Genomic DNA, 19,436 nt, shown 5'->3' on the forward strand with positions numbered 1-19,436 from the left:
TATCTATCCGTCCATCCGTCCATCCGTCCATCCCTCCATCCCTCCATCCCTCCATCCGTCCATCCATCCATCTATCCATCTATCCATCTACCCATCTACCCATCTACCCATCCATCCATCCATCTATCTATCTATCTATTTTTGGCAGGAGTTACACTTAAAAATATACCTGTTCCAAATTACATACAAATTCAACCTAAGAACAAACCTACAAAGAACCTATCTTGTTCATAACTTGGGGAATGCCTGTACTAAAAATAAACACGAACACAAGTTTAAAGTGAACTTGAGTAGTAAAGTAGATAGCTCTTACCTTGGACAGAATTATAAAAAGCATCAAAGCCGTATCCTGATAAATCTGAATCTCTGTGCAGCAGAATGGTCATTGTGTTGGAAGTGGAGGTATAGTTATAGTTGCCATAGATCTCAGAGCACATTTTTCCAAGAACAAAAGGGGAGTTCAGGTTTCCATCGATAATCTCAACATATTCTGTACCGCAGACCAGACTGTGTGGATGTAAGTAAGAAGTTACTTTTCCTGACTTGCTATGTCATCATTTTATTCACGAGAACACCATACTAAACAAGACAAAGAACATTTGATTCCACATTCAATGATATATGTTTCATAGAAAGTTGGGTCAATGGGTTCTGTTGAATATTGAGTCAATGGCTCAGCACTTTTTATTCCAACTCGCAATGATTTTCCAATATGTCAGGCTATGTTTTGCGTGTTGAGGAACCCAATAAACACTATATGCAAACATGGACCTTTCTCTCCCTATGTGAAAGGTGATTTTTACAAAGATGAGAGCTCTTTCTAGACACAAGGGAGTCCTAAGCATTTTGTAATGATGTTTGTTCAGAATGTTATCCTCCATGTGAGGAAAGAACGGAGGTGCTCTAGGAACCACCATACCTAGCATCCAACCCTTCTCACATGTTTGCTGTTTTGCGCCTTCAGGTCATTTCTGCTTTTGGTGACCCAAAAGTCAAACTATTATGAAGTTTTATTGAAAAAAATGTTCAGAGGGGGCATTTCAATGAGAGAACTTCATAAAGTTGCCCAGTAACTTCCATGGTAGAGTGTGGTTTTGAACCCAGAGCTCCCACACTCCTAATCAAGAACTCAGGCCGCTACATTTGCTGGCTCAAATTTTAGATATGGAATAGGAAACCAGGACTTTTTTGTGTCCAAAGTATGTATTTTCCAGTAAGCTATGAATTCTCAGCCCTGATCTATACTGTTGTGACTACAAATTACAGAACAGCTGAGCTTGGGAAAGTTACTTTTGGAACTACAACTCACAGAACCTCTCACTCCATAGTCATAATTTCATCTGATAGGGAAAAAAGCCATGAAAATGAAAAAAAAATCACCCTTACAGATGAACAGCAACAAACAACCCCTGCAGTTTATCACAAGGGTATTTTTACAAATCTGTAAAAGAAAAAAAAACAACCAAAGTAATCATGTGAAGAACTGCAAAGATGTCCAGGTTCCTAAATCTTCAATTCTATAGCATCAAGCAGAGGAATACAAACCGAACAGCTTGTTCAGATACATTTGGGGCTTAAAGTAATATATATATATATATATATATATATATATATATATATATATATTCAACCTGCAGGAAAAAACAAAAAGTCTGTCTCTTCCTTAATCTTACCTAATCTTAAAAAAATGGAGAAATATGTAATTAAAGGGCTCCACTCTAATTTCCCAGACACACTGTTCGCTGATGTTGTTTCCAGGATAAAATGGCCCAGAGAGGTATCCAGAGGGGTATGAGATGTTGCCACCACATAGACCTTCGAGAAATCACAAAACAAAAATGGCATCATGCAAACAAATATAAATATTTGTTATATGGTATAATTGAAAAAGTAGAATTACTCTAATGTACTATACACCAGGCTGTCTTTGGTGTTCATAAGCCTCAGCTGAGCCAAAGAGCTGCTGCCAAAATGTCTACAGCAGTGGTTCTTTACCTGTGGGATGTGGACCACCAGTGGGCCACGAGAACAAAAATCTGGTCCGTGAGCCTCCTTTCTCTTTATTTATTTTATTTTATTTATTTTATTTCCACTCCTTTCATACCGCCTACCATTCCTTCCATCACTCACCATTGCATAAGTTCTTTATCAAAAACTGGAGCTGATGTGGTCTATCCATTGCAATTTTCTAAATAAGCACCCCAAATAACCAAACCGAATCTGAAGTTGACCAAAAATTGATTTGTAACCCTTTTGGTACTAATGTTGGAGAGTGGTCCCTGGTCAAAGTGGTCCCTGGTCAAAAAAGGTTGGGAACACTGTCTAGAGGGAGCATAAAAGTTCATTGTTGAATCAGTTCCTTAATCTGGTTATGGCTAATATCTCATCTTATATAGCCCTGGTCTAGCCCTACTATAGCTATTTAGCAGGCCCTGGAAATGAAGAGCCCCAGATACCACCCTGGCCATTAGTTAGGCCCTTATTATGCACTTTACCCTCATCCCCAGTCCTATGTTTGTGGTTATGTGGTTATGCAGCACCCTTTGGAAATAAACAGCTCCAGGTCCCATCCTGACTATCAGGTAGATCATGCTTGCTCTTTACCCACTCCCTGGGCCCTAGTCTACTTTGTTGTACTAGCCCAGCCCACTCATAGTTATTGAGGCCCACTTTGGAATATTGGCCACTGGAAGCTGAGCTGCCCAATGTAATTAGTATTGAAATTGCTTTGAATTTTTAATATGTATGACTGTTATTCAGTACTTTGTTTATACTTTTATGATGATTTTTGCATTTTCTTATGTTGGTTATTGCAATGATTTACAATGCTGGAAACCGCCCTGAGTCCCCTCGGGGAGATAGAGCAGTATACAAAATAAAGGTTTATTTTATTATTTGGGAAGGGCCTTTCTTCTGTGCCACCATATTCACAGGTATGTCCGGCATGGATACAGGACAGGGGCTTCTCTGTGGCTGTTCCCAGTTTCTAGTCTTCTCCTAAAGAGGTTAAACTATCACCCACACATCCTGCTATCCTTTCATTGGCAGATGAAAACATTTTTTGTCTTGGCAGGGCTTCCAGAAGTGTAGCTCATGGAAAAAAGGCTTTCCAGGTTCCATGACATTATATTTATTGTTGTTTTAAATTATTTGTTTTTAATATTTAGTGCTTTTTGTACTTCAATTGTATTTTAAACATTGCCTGATGAAATTTGGTTACATTTGGTTTAACTGTTGCAAACTGCTCTAAATGAATCCTCAACAGAAAATATATGGAACATTTATTTATTTATTTATTTATTTACTGCGCTTATATACCGCAATTCTCAGCCCTTCAGGGCGACTCATTGCGGTGTACAACATGAAGAAAACAAGTGCAAGAAAACAAGACATAGTGCAAAACAGTGTACAATTCATCCTAATCATAAAAACATCTTATCAAACAACAACATCACTACAAAATCACTACTACATTCCGAGTCGTCTCATCGTCAAGCCACAATCCGATCTCTTTTCCAGTGTTCCATTCCTATGGTCAATTGCCAGTCATTGCACTTGTTGGTCAAATGCCTTCTTAAATAGCCAGGTCTTTAACTTCCTGCGGAATATTAGCAGGGAGGGGGCTAGCCTGATGTCCACGGGAAGGGTGTTCCACAGCCGAGGAGCCACCACTGAGAAGGCCCTATCTCTCGTCCCCACCAGCCATGCCTGTGAGGCAGGCGGGATCGAGAGCAAGGCCTCCCCGGAAGATCTCAAAGTCCTCGTGGGCTCATAGGCCGAGAGGCGGTCAGTAAGGTATTTTGGGCCGGAACCGTTTAGGGCTTTATAGGCCAGTGCCAGCACCTTGAATTGAGCCCGGTAGCAGATCGGCAGCCAGTGGAGCTGATACAGTAGGGGGGTTGTATGCTCCCTACGTCCCACTCCTGTTAGCATCATGGCTGCCACACGTTGGACTAGTTGGAGCTTCCGGGCCGTCTTCAAAGGCAACCCCATGTAGAGAGTGTTGCAGTAGTCTAAGCATAATAATTAGAACTAACATAATAATTAGCAGCAAGTAAAAATATAGATGCACTATAATCTAAGATTAGGATCTAAAAGAGAGGTACGGATTTACCATGAGTACTCATGGGTACTGGTGAGGAATCTATTTAAAAAGGAAAATGAACACTGAAACAGTTCCTTTCGGAACAATTTATCAGTAACGTACATACACATGTACATGTTAACAGATCAAATGTGCAATTATCTGTTGAAGATGCTTTCGGGATCTTTCAATAAAAATGAAATTGGGATGCATTTTGCACAAATGCTTTGCTCTACCACTTCAACAACAAAAACAGTCCTTTACAAATTGGTTTATATTGGAATGACATAATTAAACACAGCTGCAAACTGGGACACTACAAAACAAGAAAGAAATAACTTAACCTGAATTGCTGTGCGTTTTTCGGGCTATATGACCTTGTTCCAGTAGCATTTTATTTATTTATTTATTTATTTATTTATTTATTTTATTTACCACATTTGTATACTGCTCTTCTCTGCCCTCGGGCAACTCAGAGCGGTTCACAATAAGCATTCTCTCCTGACATTTCACCTGCATCAATGGCAGGCATCCTCAAAAGTTCTGAGGTCTGTTGGCAATGTGCAATTTATCCTCATTTCCAACAGACCTCACAACCTCTGAGGTTGCCTGCTATTGATGCAGGCAAAACACCAGGAGAGAATGTATCTCCTCATATGACCCTACTAAAACTATAAGATCATCTGAGGAGGCTCTGCTCTCGGTCCCACCCTCGTCAAAATGCGATTGGTGGGGAGGAGAGACAGAGCCTTCTCAGTGGTGGCCCCTTGGCTGTGGAACTCTCTCCCCAGTGACATCAGGCAGGCGTGATCCTTTTTAGTTTTTAGAAAAAAGGTAAAGACATGGCTTTGCACACAAGCATTTCCAGAATAAGTGACGATGGACTTTGGCATGGTTTGAACATGGATTATGAACATCAATCCAGTGATTCCAGCCATAAAAGCCTTCGACAACAACTTAGCCTGAGTTTGTGGATTTTGTAAGAACATTGGGCTATTTTGTTACATTTGGTTTTTTTTTCTTTTTAACAATCTTTTAAAATGAGTTATATTTTATTTACATTTTTTTTAATAATTGATGATTTCAAACAGCATTTAACTGTTGTAAGTGGCTGTGAATCCCAGAATTTCAGATATAATAATGAAGAACAATAAGAAGAAGGACAGATAAAAAAGCATAGATATGCCATGACAGTTAGGAATCATTTGGGTTTAGGATGTTTTAGGATGTTTTGGACTTACCAGATGTAGGTCCTGTAGAGGGAGCTTTTCAAACAGAAAAATGAACATTGGTAAGAAACGGTTAGTTGTTTTCAGAATAATTCATTAGCAATATATGACTCAATGAACTGACATAAAATCAGGCTTAATTCTGTTAGTCCTATCCGAACCTATTACCATAGTATCTATTGAAGAAGGTTTGAAACAGAACTATATTTAAGATAAGAATGTAAAGATTCTTTCAAGATTGAATGCTTTGATGTTACAGATTTCAGTGATGGAATCTAACTGCACTAAAAAGAAATGCAACAGGGAGAATGGGAAGAATCACAAACAAAAGGCTGTGTAATATTTAGCTTGTACCTGATTAGAATGGAAGAACGCACCATTATGTTAAATGCTCAGTAGACCACTGTGATTAGAACCCTGTTGCAGTTTTATATGGATGTAATATTATATCATGGCTTCTGTTGTCCTTATTACCTACCTAAGCACCCATCTGTGTTTATTTGGGGGTTCACAGCTCCTTGGAGAAGTCATTTAACTGGATGTGAATGACAGGAGGGGAGGGGATCACTGATTTTGATAGAAATAACACGTTCTATAGCAGTGGTTCTTAACCTGTGGGTCCCCAGATGTTTTGGCCTTCAACTTCCAGAAATCCTAACAGCTGGTAAACTGGCTGGGATTTCTGGGAGTTATAGGCCAAAACACCTGGGGACCCACATGTTGAGAAACACTACTCTAGAGGGATCATTTTGTCCTGGACATGATTTTTTTTCAATATTTGGGCAGCAATATTTGTCTCATTCAATAACATGTGGAAGGCAGCTGAAATACCTCTAACCTAAGATGAAAGTAGTTCATGTCTTAGTTACTTCCAAATTAGATTATTAAGATGCATCCTGTGTGGGAGGTCCTTGAAGGAGAGAGTATTTGAGGATCGGGACATCCAGAAGCAGGCCTGTAGCCAGGGAGGGGGGTTTAGGGGGGGTCAACCCCCCCCCCATTTTTTCAGGTTTTAAAAAAACATGGTTTACTCATGAATTTTAACTGGTTAACCAAATCCCCATGCTAAGTCTATGAGACGCAAAAAATTAAGAGTCCCTCCAGAACTGCAAGCACTATCTCAAGCAAATATTGACAATTTATTCACCCTGTCATTACTTGCAGCGATAGCCGATGTAGCGAAGCAACCTAGTTGGGGGGGGGTGTTGAATGCTCTCATTAAGGAGGCCAGACTTGGTGGAGGTGGTTGACAGGGGCAGAGCTGCAGGCTATTGAAAACTGCTCTGCCCCCTGCTGTGCTCTTTGCTTCAGCATGAGCTAGGAGGCAAGATTAACCCCCTCCAAATTTTCAAATGCCCCCCCCCCGAAATTTTTTTCTGGCTACGGCTCTGTCAGGAGGGATACCAAGGAGCTTGTTTATAAAGCTGTTGTCCTCCCAATCCTGCTAGACGCCTGTAAAACAGGATCTGGCCACATTGTCCAAATGCCTGATCACCATCTCCCAAAGCAGTTACTATTCTCCCAACTCAAAAATGGAATGTTGGTGGACAGGAAAAGAGATTTAAAGATGACTTAAAGCTAACCCAAAAACGGATGGCATAGACATCGAGAACTGGGAAGCCCTGTCCCTTGAGCACTCTAACTGGATGTCAGTTGTGACTAGCAGTGCTGCTGTATTCAAAGAGGCACGAATTGAGGGTGAAAGGGAGAAATGTGCCAAGAGGAAGGCGCATCAAGCCAATCCTGACTGCGACCGCCTTTCACCTGGAAACCGATGTCCTCACTGCGGAAGAACATGCAGATCAGGCCTCCACGGCTATCTACGTATTCGCCACCAAGACACTACACTTGGAAGGTCGTCATACTTACTTAGGATCACCTAAGAAAGTAAGTGGGAAGTCCTTGAAAATAGTTTGTTAAAATTCGTGGTCACAGAATACACCCATTAAATTCTTGTGGAAACAGAACACTCAGTCATATTAAATTTATTCCCTATCAGTTACATTTGTCTTCCATTTGTTTCAGACCCTCATAATGCAACATCTTTCATTCTATGCCTTTGAGAACTTTTTCTGCCTTCTGCAATGATCACGTCTAAATGAACCGTTCTCCAAACTGAAGCACTCAGATCCAAACTACACTGCCATATTATCCAGTATTTGATTCCAGTTTATCTGCTTTGAACTGGATTATATGGCAGTGTCGACTCATATAATCCAGTTCGGATAATCTGGAATTTAATACTAGATTATATGGCAGTGTGGATCCAGCCTCAAACCGTAGTTCTCAATATTCTAGCAAAACTAGTGCTAGAATGTGCAGAAAAAGGACGTAAGGAAATCAGTATTAACTTACTTTCCGGTGTTATGGCAGTTAAGGTGGATGCTGAAAATATAAGCAAAATGAAGAAATAGTTTAGCTCTTTGTATTGTTACGATTGAATAATAAACTGTAAATGTATCAACATGAAGGGATGAAGTATGGCGTGAATGTTCTGCCTTTTGTGTTCATATGAGAGATAATTAGATTCCTCTTCAAAAAATTTAAGATACTAGATTGAAACCAAAAACTCCAACAAATTGTGTGAAGAAAGAGAAAAATAAAATTGTTGAAGTGGAGGAAGGATAACAACATAATGGAAATAATGTTTAAAGTTTGAACACTGGGTGTTTTTGTAGCCTATTGCAAAAAATGAGAGAGAAACCAGATTATTTTGAGAAAAACGTATTAGTTTTGACGGGGAGCAATTGGTATAGCAAGAGAGCCATTAAAAGGTGGTGTCATTATGGCATTGCTTGGAGAAGGGAACAAGGAAGGAGATGTGAACCCCCAATTTCAAATAGCCATTTTACATTATTTTACTTCATAACCCCTGAGGATAGTTACCATAAATGCAGGTGAAACATCAGGAGAGAATGCTACTGGAACATGGCCACACAGCCCAAAAAACTCACAGGAACCCAGTGATTCCGGTCATGAAAGCCTTTGACAATGCATTATTTGACTTTATGTATTTTGAAAGAAATAAGCTATAGGTTTTATGTAGTTAATTCACTTGAGGCTCTGATCCTACCTAATACATAACAATACAGTATTTTCTCAAATATAAATCAACTAGAACTGTTGAACAACTGGGTCATGAGGTAGAGGGCAGCTTTTTTCATATGTGGTGGTCTTGTAAGAAAGTTCAAAACTATTGAAAAAATATACATCAAGAGTCACAAAAAATATTGGAAATATCATTCCCAAATAAACCAGAATATTACTTATTAAATATTACGGATTCAGAATTCACTTCAGATCCAAATATAGACATTTTATTTACTTATATGTCGACGGCAGCAAGGATATCTTATGCAAGAATTTGGAAAATGGACAAAACTCCACAAGTAGAAGACTGGATAGTCAAGCTAAAGGAGATTAAGGACATGGACAAATTAACTTTTTTTTTGAAGAAAAATACGGGAAAATCAATAAAAGAGATAAACTGGTCACTTTTTGGAAATTGTTTAAAGAAAAGATCTCAATAGCATGAGAAGAGACAAACTTAAACTGGACTAGGAAACAGTGGAGTGATTGTCCACAAGGACCAAGAACTCCACCAAATCTCTGGGGACTGTGGCATTCAATCATAAATGGGGGAATGGAAGACCACAGCACAAATTGTAATCTGTACAGGATTGTTGTCAGAGTTTCTTAAAACAGAAATGTTTTTTTTGTTTTGTTTTGCTTTGTTTTTGTTTTACCAAAAATCAAGTTGTTGTTTTTTTTTAAAAAAAATATCCTTTTAATCTCTATCTGGTAAAATTGGGATATTGAAGGAGAAATCCTGATAACAAGCTGGAGTGTAGATTTTGGATCCAAAAGGGAGAAAATTATTCTAATGTAGATGGCAATGGGGAATAATACCTTTTACAGTCCATTGAATGCACACATTTGTTAGAAATATACATTGAGTGTGTCATCTCCAGGATCAATTTTGCAATGTTTATTCCTATTCAAATAGGGAATTAATTCAAAGTACCACTCAAAACATCCATAATACCTCAAATATTGCAAAAGAAAATATGTTATCCATACTTACTAGTAGAGCTTTCTTCCATTGTGGTCTCTACAACTGCAGGATTACCTGATAAAAAAGCAGAAACGCTCAATTTATAGGATTTGTTTTGGTGTCCAATAGCACTGGAATTGGGATACTTGTTCTTAAACTTCTGTTATGGCAAAAACTTATTCCTTCTAGTGGACTTATGGCAATTCCATTAATTTCATAAGGTTTTCTTAGAAGAAATACTAAGAAGTAATTTTGCCATTTCCTTCCTATAAAATATAGTCTAAAGTAGTAGCTAGTCTTAAATAAGTTATATTTTATTTTTTAAACTGAGTTATATTTTATTTACTGTTCAATTATTTTTTCAAAAAAATGGATGATTTTTAATAGCATTTCTTTTAACTGTTGCAAGCTGCTTTGAAACCCAGAATGGGAAAAAGTTGAGATATAAAGATGAACAACAATGGGAACAAGGACAAGATGAAAAACTATAGATATGTCATGACAACTGGGAATAATTTGGGTTTAGGTTGTAAAAGAATGTTATAGACTTACCAGTAGTAAGTTCTTGATAGTGAGCTTTTCAAAAAGAAAATGAATATGGGTAAGAAACTGTTAGCTGTTTTCACAATAATTTATCAGTAATATGAGACGCAGGGAACTGATATAAATCAGGCTAACATTATTATTATTATTATTATTATTATTATTATTATTATTACTATTTCTCTGCTTTTTCTCTTCCAATGTGGCTTAGTGTGGTGAATCTAACCTTTTTGCCAGGAAGGCCGAAGCCTGGAAAGTCAGTAGCTGACACGTTCAGAGATAGGCAGGGAGCCAAGAGGCAAGAGGGAGGAGTCAGCTGACTCCTGATTGGCTAGAGCAGTCAGGGGTGGAGCTAGCTTTTAGAGGGAAAAAGGCTGTGTCTTTTTGACAAGCTAGGAGAGAAGAGCTTTAAACATCGAAGAGTGTAGAAGTATATTTAGGAAGAGGAAGCTGAGAGGAATTTAGACAGGGAGAACTTTTGAACTGAGCCTTGAGGGTTAGAGCATAGGAAAGGCAAAGGTTCCTGATTCACTGTACAGAGTAGGGTCAGTGAAGGAAAGCCTATTTTGCTCTGTGAAGCAGTCAGTAGGCTGTTCTCAGGGACACACTGTGTCAGAGTTAGTGAACAGTGTGAAGCAAGGAACTCACAGGGAACAAAAGTTAAAGTCTTAAAGAAAGACTGCTTGTCTAAACAGCTAAGCCTCAAGTAACCACATTACGCTTTTGTACCACTCTTATTAAGAGTTGCTTTGTTCATCAAGTTTAAATAAACCTGTTTCTAGTTTCATCTTAAACTGGTGTCTGCCTCGATCTATCACAATCATTAGACCTCTGTTAGCCTAAAGATAACTCTATTTCAGTCCAGTCGGTGAGAGAAGCAGTTGTTACAGAAGAACTAAAGGCTTGAACAAACTTTACCTAATTTGACATTCACACTTATGTTTTCCTCAGACAATAATTGAGGTGGTGGCGGCGAATTTACCTAATTACATCGGTCATTAACATCGTTAATACAGTTGGTCACTTAACAGCCATATATCCTTGTTAAAGTAGTGTCCAGCTGAACGTTAACTTTCACACTGGTGATCAGAGGTGGGATTGCTTGTCCCCCCTGCCCAGTGTGTCGCTTATCTTTATTATACTTAGCATAAAAGCACTAGCAGGGATATCCCTACAGAAGGAGATAGAAACTAGGAAGATCTTAGAGTTCTAGACGTGATCCTAGAGAAATTGGAGGAGAATGTTGGGAGAAATGGAATCACTGCAGAGTGGAAGACTAATATACAATGTGGAGAGGGTTATTACATCATATTGCATTTGGGAGGGGCAATAGGATTTTTTGTCATGAACACCCCCTTGGAAGATCGATATCCAATTCATACCCAATTCTTGCATCTGCAAATATTTGTTAAACAAAATATTGAGGTGAGATTTAAGTGTAAAATCTAATAAAAACAAAGTCTATCTTTTCTGGATTTAAGATCTGAATCAGTGTCATGTTACTTAATAATCATCTGAGACATTCCTCACCACACATTTATAATACTTAGAGTGCATCCAGACAGCCCTTTAACCTACCTGGGAACATTCGCCTTTTAAAAACGTGAATGTTCCCTTAGAACTAATCTCATTACACCATGGCTACTACAATGCCCAGGATGCTGTGAAAAATATTATTCCACCCTGCTTCTTTCAGACTCTAGCACTACAACAACTTAGAGTATTGTTAAGTTTTGTGCTGCAACACCTAAAATAATGCAGATGATGATTGACCCCACAAAGCAAGACCCTGTTGGGAATGTAGTTAGAGCAACATGTTACAGCTGAAATGCTACTAGACTTGTAATGTGCCCTTCCCATCCCCTTTAGTGCCCCCCCCCAGTGTTTTGACCCCTCCTATCAGTCTCTCTCCCCCTTCCCCCGGTTCCATACCCATTACATTAATCTGTGGTTTTAAACTGTTTTCTAATCTGCTTTTTAGTAACTGCTTCACTGGGGAGCTGTGTTTCACATCCTAGGGCGCTTGTGCCCTGCTTTGTGTTGGTCAGTGACCATTATCTGAGAGTCTGTTATATTTGGAATAGTTCTTACAAATATCATTTTGGGACATATTCATCCATTTGTATTTTTCCTCATGGTGAAACTGACTAAAAAGATCTAAGGCAATATATATTTTTTTTAAAAAATAATCCATACAACTTTTCAAATTTTGAAGGGACATAATCTCCCATAAATATGGCCACCAGCCTGAGAACTAGTACTTTTTTCCAATTCCTATTAAAATGGCTAATAATTATTGTTTGGAATACTTTTTGGATAACCCCATGTGCTCTACTGAAACTTCAGCTGATCCAAAAAGCTGCTGCCAAAATGACTGCAAGGAGCATCCAAGTTCCTTGTTGAATCAGGGCCAAAACCTGCCAGGATCCTATCTCCTTATATGAATGTGCCCATACATAGAATGTGCCATTTTCTCTGGTTCACCATAATCACAGATATGTCTGGTGGGGACAGAGGAGAGGGCCTTTACCATGGCTGCTCCTGAGCCCAACATCACTCTTTCTAAAGAGGTTAAAGCATTGTTCTCCCTGCTATCCTTTCATAGGTATACGAAACATTTTTGTTTTGGCAGGGCCTTGAGAAGTGACCACTCTGGGAGAAAGAGCTTTTCATGTTCTGTGTTGTCACATATTTGTTATTCTTTCTAACAATTTATTTTTAACTGAGTTTTGTTTTATTTACAGTTCAATTATTTATCAGCACATAAAACATTAAAGAATTTAACATCGGGATTCAGACTTACTGGAGGTGGGTTCTTCAGTAGTCCATCCAGCTGGAAGAACACCTGGAAAGATAGCAAGCCTGCTCAGGCTCCAATGCTTTGTTTTGGTGTCCAATAGCACTGGAAGAGGAACATTTGTCCCGTCTTCCTACTGTAGCAATCCTCTGAGATGTCAAATTTTATTTAACATCCAGAAAAACTATGTCCCAAAACTCTTGTGTTCTCTCCAAATCACCATGTGGGAATTTTGCACAGCATAAGTTCCTTTTGACAGCATTTGTGTTAACTGTTTCAAGCTGCTTTGAATTGCAGAATGGGAAAAGGTTGAGATATAATGATAAAAATAATGGGAACAAGGACAAGATGAAAAGTATAGATACGTCATGACAACTGGGAATAATTTGGGTTTAGGTTGTAGAAGAATGTTATAGACTTACCAGTAGTAGATTCTTGAGATTGAGCTTTTAAAAAAGAAAAATGAATATGGGTAAGAAACTGTTAGTTGTTTTCAGTAAAATGTGACTCAGTGAACTGATATAAATCAGGCTGACCTGCTATTATTATTATTCTCTCCATATCACCATGTGGGAATTTTGCACAGAATAAGTTTACTTTTATAAAAAAAATTCTTTATTGAAGTTTTCATAAAACATAAAATATAGCAAAGGGGAAAAAGAAAAGAAAGAAAAAAATAGAAAAAATTAGATGAGAAATAGATGAATAAGTTTATTTTTTATATCCTGCTTTTCTCTTCCAAAGTGGATTAGCATAAAAGCATCAGCAGGGATATCCCTACAGATGGAGATACAAACTAGGAATATCTTAGAGTTCTAGACGTGATCCTGGAGAAATTGGAGGAGAATGTTGGGAGCAATAGAATCATTGCAGAGTGGAAGACAATGCGGAGAGGGTTATTACATCGTATTGCATTTGGGAGGGGCAATAGGATTTTTTGTCATAAACATTCCTTTGGAAGATCAATGCCCAATTCATGCTTACCTCAATATTTTGTTAAACAAAATATTGAGGTGAGATTTAAGTGTGAAATCTAACCCCCCCCCAAAAAAACCCCCCAAAGTCTAGCTTTTCTGGATTTAAGATATGAATCAGTGCCTTGTTACTTAGTAATCATCTGAGACATTCCTCATCACACATTTATAATAGTAAGGGTGCATCCAGATAGCCTTTTAACTTGTGAGCATTTGCCTTTTTAAAATGCGAATGTTCCTGGGTCCTCATCCACACACCCCTTCCCCAGAAAACTCTCATTCCTTCCCCATCCCCAACCCCCTTTTTAAAATCTAGGTTATATGGTTGTGTGGAAGAGTCCTGGGATGTCAAATTTTATTTCACTTACAGCAAAAACATGTGGCAAGATGTTTTTTTATTGAAATCACCCATGTGAGAATTTTGCACAGAATAAGCTCCTCAGTACAGTATTTTCTCTACTGCTATAGTACATGTTTTACTATTTGGGGAAAAATGTATGTATAAAAATAACATTTTTTGACTCAGGAAATGCTATTCCCTTTGGAAAATAACTATTTCTGGTGCATTTTCTATGAACAAAATGATATTTCTAGGAATGTTTCAGTGGAGTTCTCTCATCCAAGTACTAACCCAGTTTAGCTTCCAAGATTAGATGAGATCTGGTCCATTTGGGGGTATTTAGGCATTACATTACTTTACTTAAATTTAAATATTTTGAAAAAAGGAAAGTGTAGACTTACCAGTAGTCCTCATAGATTGTGAGGAGGTAGCTATTCAAAAAGAAAAACGAACATTAATAAGAAACTGATAGATGTTTTCAGAACAATTTATCAGAACAATATAAGTCCAGGGCAGGTTTTAAAAGGGATTTTGTTAAGACTGTGGGTATTTCAAAGGTCATTCTTCAGAAATGTGGTTGACATGCATTGCAAAAGGTCAGAAGCAGTGTCATGCTGGAGACAGTGGAGGGCCTTGGAGCTTCTTTTAGGTTCCACTGGATGAACTAAGCTCTTGCCTTCCATCACTCTACTCAGACAATGGTTGCTTTTTTATTCACTTGGAAGGGATGGTTTCCTTTTCTGATAAGGGTTAAAGTATCGTAATCATATGACCATGCGTAAGTTGGCCCAGTTTTTTGGGGTAGGTTTTTTGTCTAAAATTTTTGACTAAATATCTGAGACAACAGAAAGTTAGCAAAAGAAAATTAGAAAGTTAGAGAAATCTACCCCTCAGAAGAAAAAAATTCAATCCTGAAAAAGTTATGGGGAATAGTGTTCCAAGCAAAGCTTTCTCATCAATCCTTGTTTCCACAACAAGCCTAATTTTTCAAAATCCAATTATCACAGGGACAGAAAGTCAGGTGAAACCTTCTGAACATCAGGTTTAGGGCTGAGTGTCAGCTTTAATTTTTATTCCACAAACATGCATCTTACCAAGAATTTCAGTGTGAAGAGTTGTGTCTGGTAAGGTTTTTGTTAAAATAAAGACATTAAATGCTACATCAGCACAAATATTGATATTGGTGATTCCAAAAATTAATTGCAATAATTCCAGAAAATACTGTAAACTTCTTGGATTGGGTTATTATGCAGGCACACACAGGGACAGAAAGTGAGGAGAAATCTTGTGACTTGAGGCACAGACAGCAAAACAAACACAAGAGGGTGTTATCCCTTCCCTATGCTATCCAAAACTATATCTATCTATCTATCTATCTATCTATCTATCTATCTATCTATCGATCTAGTATCTATCTATGACTTGAATGACACTTAAAAATGTACCTTTTCCAACTTACATACAAATTCAACTTAAGAACAAACCTTATAGAACCTATCTTGTTCGTAACTTGGGGACTGCCTGTACTATAAATGAGCACTAACACAAGGCACTATGGATTAAAATGAACTATGCTAATTTTGGCTGAAGTTACACTTAATACATGGACCTGTTTCTTACTTATATACAAATTCAACTTAATAATAAACCTGCCTGTATTCATCTAATGGTGAGTTTTCTCAAGGTACAGATTTCAGTGGCAGTCTCTAACTCCTTATACATGCAACAGACAAGTGAGAACCATCAGCAAAATGCCATTCAATATTTAGAATGAAAAAGTCCACCATTAAATACGTATAATGCTCAGTAGAACATCAGGGCTGAAGTTGAATTATGGTTGTGAATGCCATTTTCTTGGGCCTTTCCCCACTACACGAGGGCAAACATTTGATCTCACTTTAACTTCTATAGTAATGTTCTATGGGACTTTGGAATTTGAAGTACATAGAGAGGACTTAAAACTATGAGATGTATTTCAAGCTTATTTATGCTGGTTGTTATTTGTTGGGTGCTGACCATGAGATGTATTTCAAGCTTCCTTTTCTGATTAGAGTTAAAGATACAGTAACCATATGACCCATGGATAAGTTGGCCTAGTTCTTTGGGGTAGCTTTTGACTAAAATCTTAGATTTCAAATATGAGTAATATGATTCAACGAACTGACATTAAATTCTGCCAGTCCTCTCTCAAGCCATTTTTTAAAAATGCAGAAGGTTTGCAATAAACCTTCTGCTTCTTTCTTGAAGTAGGATTTACATTTAGAGCATCCTCAAAAATCCTGAAAAACCATGCTAGGCCTTATTTTCGGGGTAGGGCTTATTTTTGGGGAAAAAGGGTCTACTACCAGACTGGACTTTTTGCAGGATTGTTTCATGGATATCAGAGTAGGTGGGAGATATCATATCCTAATTTATTTTTTGGGATTAATAGTTGCATAGCCAGTGAGACAATTTAGCGGAATAGACATCAAGAAGGCAAGTGTGACAAGAAAGCATATCAGTCCAGCTTTAAAGGAACAATGGCAGTGACTATCATCCAAAATGTCCTGGTTTGGCCCTCTGGCAATATGATCTACGTACTATGCTTGGATCCTCAATACATGCTTAAAGATGAACAAGCAGAGGTAGCTAGGGAGTTTTATTGTTATTATTCTTTCACTGGGACATTCCTCACTGCACATTTTAAATTAATTATTGCCTTAGCAGAAATGATAACAACTTACGTGGAGAACTAGGAGAAGGAGACTCTGAAAATATAAGCAAAATAAACATATCAACACCATACATGAAAATTACACATACAGGCAGTCCTCGAGTTACAAACATCTGACTTACAAAGAAATCATAGCTACAAACGGGGGTGAGAAAACAGAAAGTTAGAGAAGTATAGCCCTCAGAAGAGAAATTCACTCAATAAAGAGTTATCATGGGGAACTAGTGACTCAAGTGAAGCATTCTCACCACTCCTTGTTTCCACAACAAGCCTAATTTTTCAAAATCCAATTATGACAATGACAGAAAGTGAGGTTTAGAACAGAAACCTTTGCTGAGACAAATTTAGCTTCCCTTTTGCAACACAGGACAAGAATCACATTAAGTCACTTCAAAAACAACCCCAAGAACCTCTTGCTGCTACTGCTAGAACAGTAGCTTTTGAACATCAGGTTTAGAGCTGAGTGTCAGGTTCAGTTTTTATTCCATAAACAAGTAACATACATCTTACCAGTTTCAGTTTGAAATTGAAGGGTTGTATCTGGTAACGTTCCTTTTAAAATAAAAGACATTATATGCACAGTATAATTGATATTAATACTGGTGATTCCAAAAAGTAACTACAATAATTCCAAAATATACTGCAAACTTCTTGGATTGAGTTACCATGGAGGCACACACTGGGACAGAAAGTGAGGAGAAATCTTCTGAACAGGGGCACAGACAGCAAAACAAACACCACGGAAGTATTATCTCTTCCCTATGCTATCCAAAGCTAGAAACATTATATTTTTGGCTGGAATTACACTTCAAAAATGTACCTTTTCCAACTTACATACAAATTCAACTTAAGACCAAAACTTACAGAACTTATCTTGTTCATAACTTGGGGGCTGCCTGTACTATAAATGAGCACTAACACAAGACACTATGGATTAAAACGAACTATGCTAGCTTTGGTTGGAGTTACACAATACATAGGCCTGATTTTTTTACTTACATGCAAATTCAACTTAATAACAGACCTGTCTGTATTCATCTAAATGTGAGTTATCTGAAGGTACAGATTTTAGTGCCAGTCCCTAACCCCATATACATGCAATAGACAAGGGAGAATGATCAGCAAAATACCATTTAATATTTAGAATGAAAAAGTCCACCATTAAATACATATAATGGTCAGTAGAACACCCTGGCTTGGAAGGGAATAATATTAAATTTGTCACCATTTTCTTCTCCCTCCTTTGCATGGTTTTCGCCCTCTGAAAAAACTTAAGGCTTCTGTCTGGTGGTTTAAATCTGTTTCCTTTTCTAATAAGAGTACCACATGATCCATGGATAAGTTGGCCTAGTTTTTCGGAGTAGGCTTTTTTGACAAAAATCTTAGATTTCAAATATGAGTAATGTGATTCAACGAATTGACATTAAATTCTGCCAGTCCTCTCTCAAGCCATTTTTTTAAACGCAGAAGGTTTGCAATAAAACTGTCATGAAAATTAAACATACACATACAGCCAGTCCCCGAGTTACAAACATCTGACTTACAAAGGAATCATAGTTACAAATGGGGGTGAGACAACAGAAAGTTAGAGGAGTATAGCCTTCAGGTGAGTAATTTGCTCCTTAAAAAGTTATCATGGGGAACAGGTGTCCCAAGTAAAGCTTTCGCACCAATCCGTGTTTCCACAACAAGCCTAATTTTTCAAAATCCAATTATCACAGGGACAGAAAGTTAAGTGAAACCTTCTGAATGTCAGGTTTAGAGCTGAGTGTCAGGTTCAATTTTTATTCCATAAAACATGCATCTTACCAGGAATTTCAGTGTGAAGAGTTGTTTCTGATGATGTTTCTGCTAAAATAAAGACATTAAATGCTACATCAGCACAAATATTGATATTGGTGATTCCAAAAATTAACTGCAATAATTCCAGAAAAATACTGTAAACTTCTTGAATTGGGTCACCATAGAGGCACACACAGGGATGGAAAGTGAGGAGAAACCTTCTTAGTAGAGGCGCAGACAGCAAAACAAACACTACAGGGGTGTTTTCCCTATGCTATCCAAAGCTACAAAATTATTTTTTTGGCTGGAGTTACACTTCAAAAATGTACATTTTTCCAACTTACATTCTAATTCAACAAGAGCAAACCTTACAGAACCTATTTTGTCCGTAAATTGGGGGCTTCCTATACTATAAATGAGCACATACACAAGACACTATGGATTAAAATGAATGATGCTAACTTTGGCTGGAGTTAACTTAATACGTGGACCTGTTTCTTATTTATATACAAATTCAAATTAATAAGAAACCTGTCTGTAATCCTATAATGCTGAGTTTTCTGAAGGTACAGACTTCAGTGGCAGTCTCTAACCCCATATACATGCAATAGACAAGGGAGAATCATCAGCAAAATGTCATTTAATATTTAGAATAAAAAACTCCAACATTAAATACATATAATGCTCAGTGTAACACTGTGGCTGGAACTGAATTAAATTATGGTTGTGAATGTCATTTTCTTGGGCCTTTTCCCACTACATGAGGAGAAACATTTGATCTCACTTTAACTTCTATGGCAACATCCTATAGGACTTTGGGATTTGTAGTATATTTAGGGAGGAATTAGGTCCCCTTGGTGGCGCAGTGGGTTAAACCACTGAGCTGCTGAACTTGCTGGCCAAAAGATTAGCAGTTCGAA

General features: G+C 37.8%; 1 protein-coding gene across 1 annotated transcript in view; it reads right to left on the bottom strand.

The window, feature by feature from the left end:
* Positions 1–19,436, bottom strand: part of LOC132770144 (uncharacterized) — a 282,948-nt gene that overhangs the window by 103,978 nt on the left and 159,534 nt on the right. Inside the window, exon 45 of the mRNA XM_067466268.1 lies at positions 314–490. Within this exon, the coding sequence (XP_067322369.1) occupies positions 314–490 (177 nt within the window). The remainder of the gene's footprint in view (positions 1–313; positions 491–19,436) is intronic.

This window comes from Anolis sagrei, chromosome 3, assembly GCF_037176765.1.
Source record: "Anolis sagrei isolate rAnoSag1 chromosome 3, rAnoSag1.mat, whole genome shotgun sequence".
In the NCBI taxonomy this organism is placed as follows: domain Eukaryota; kingdom Metazoa; phylum Chordata; class Lepidosauria; order Squamata; family Dactyloidae; genus Anolis; species Anolis sagrei.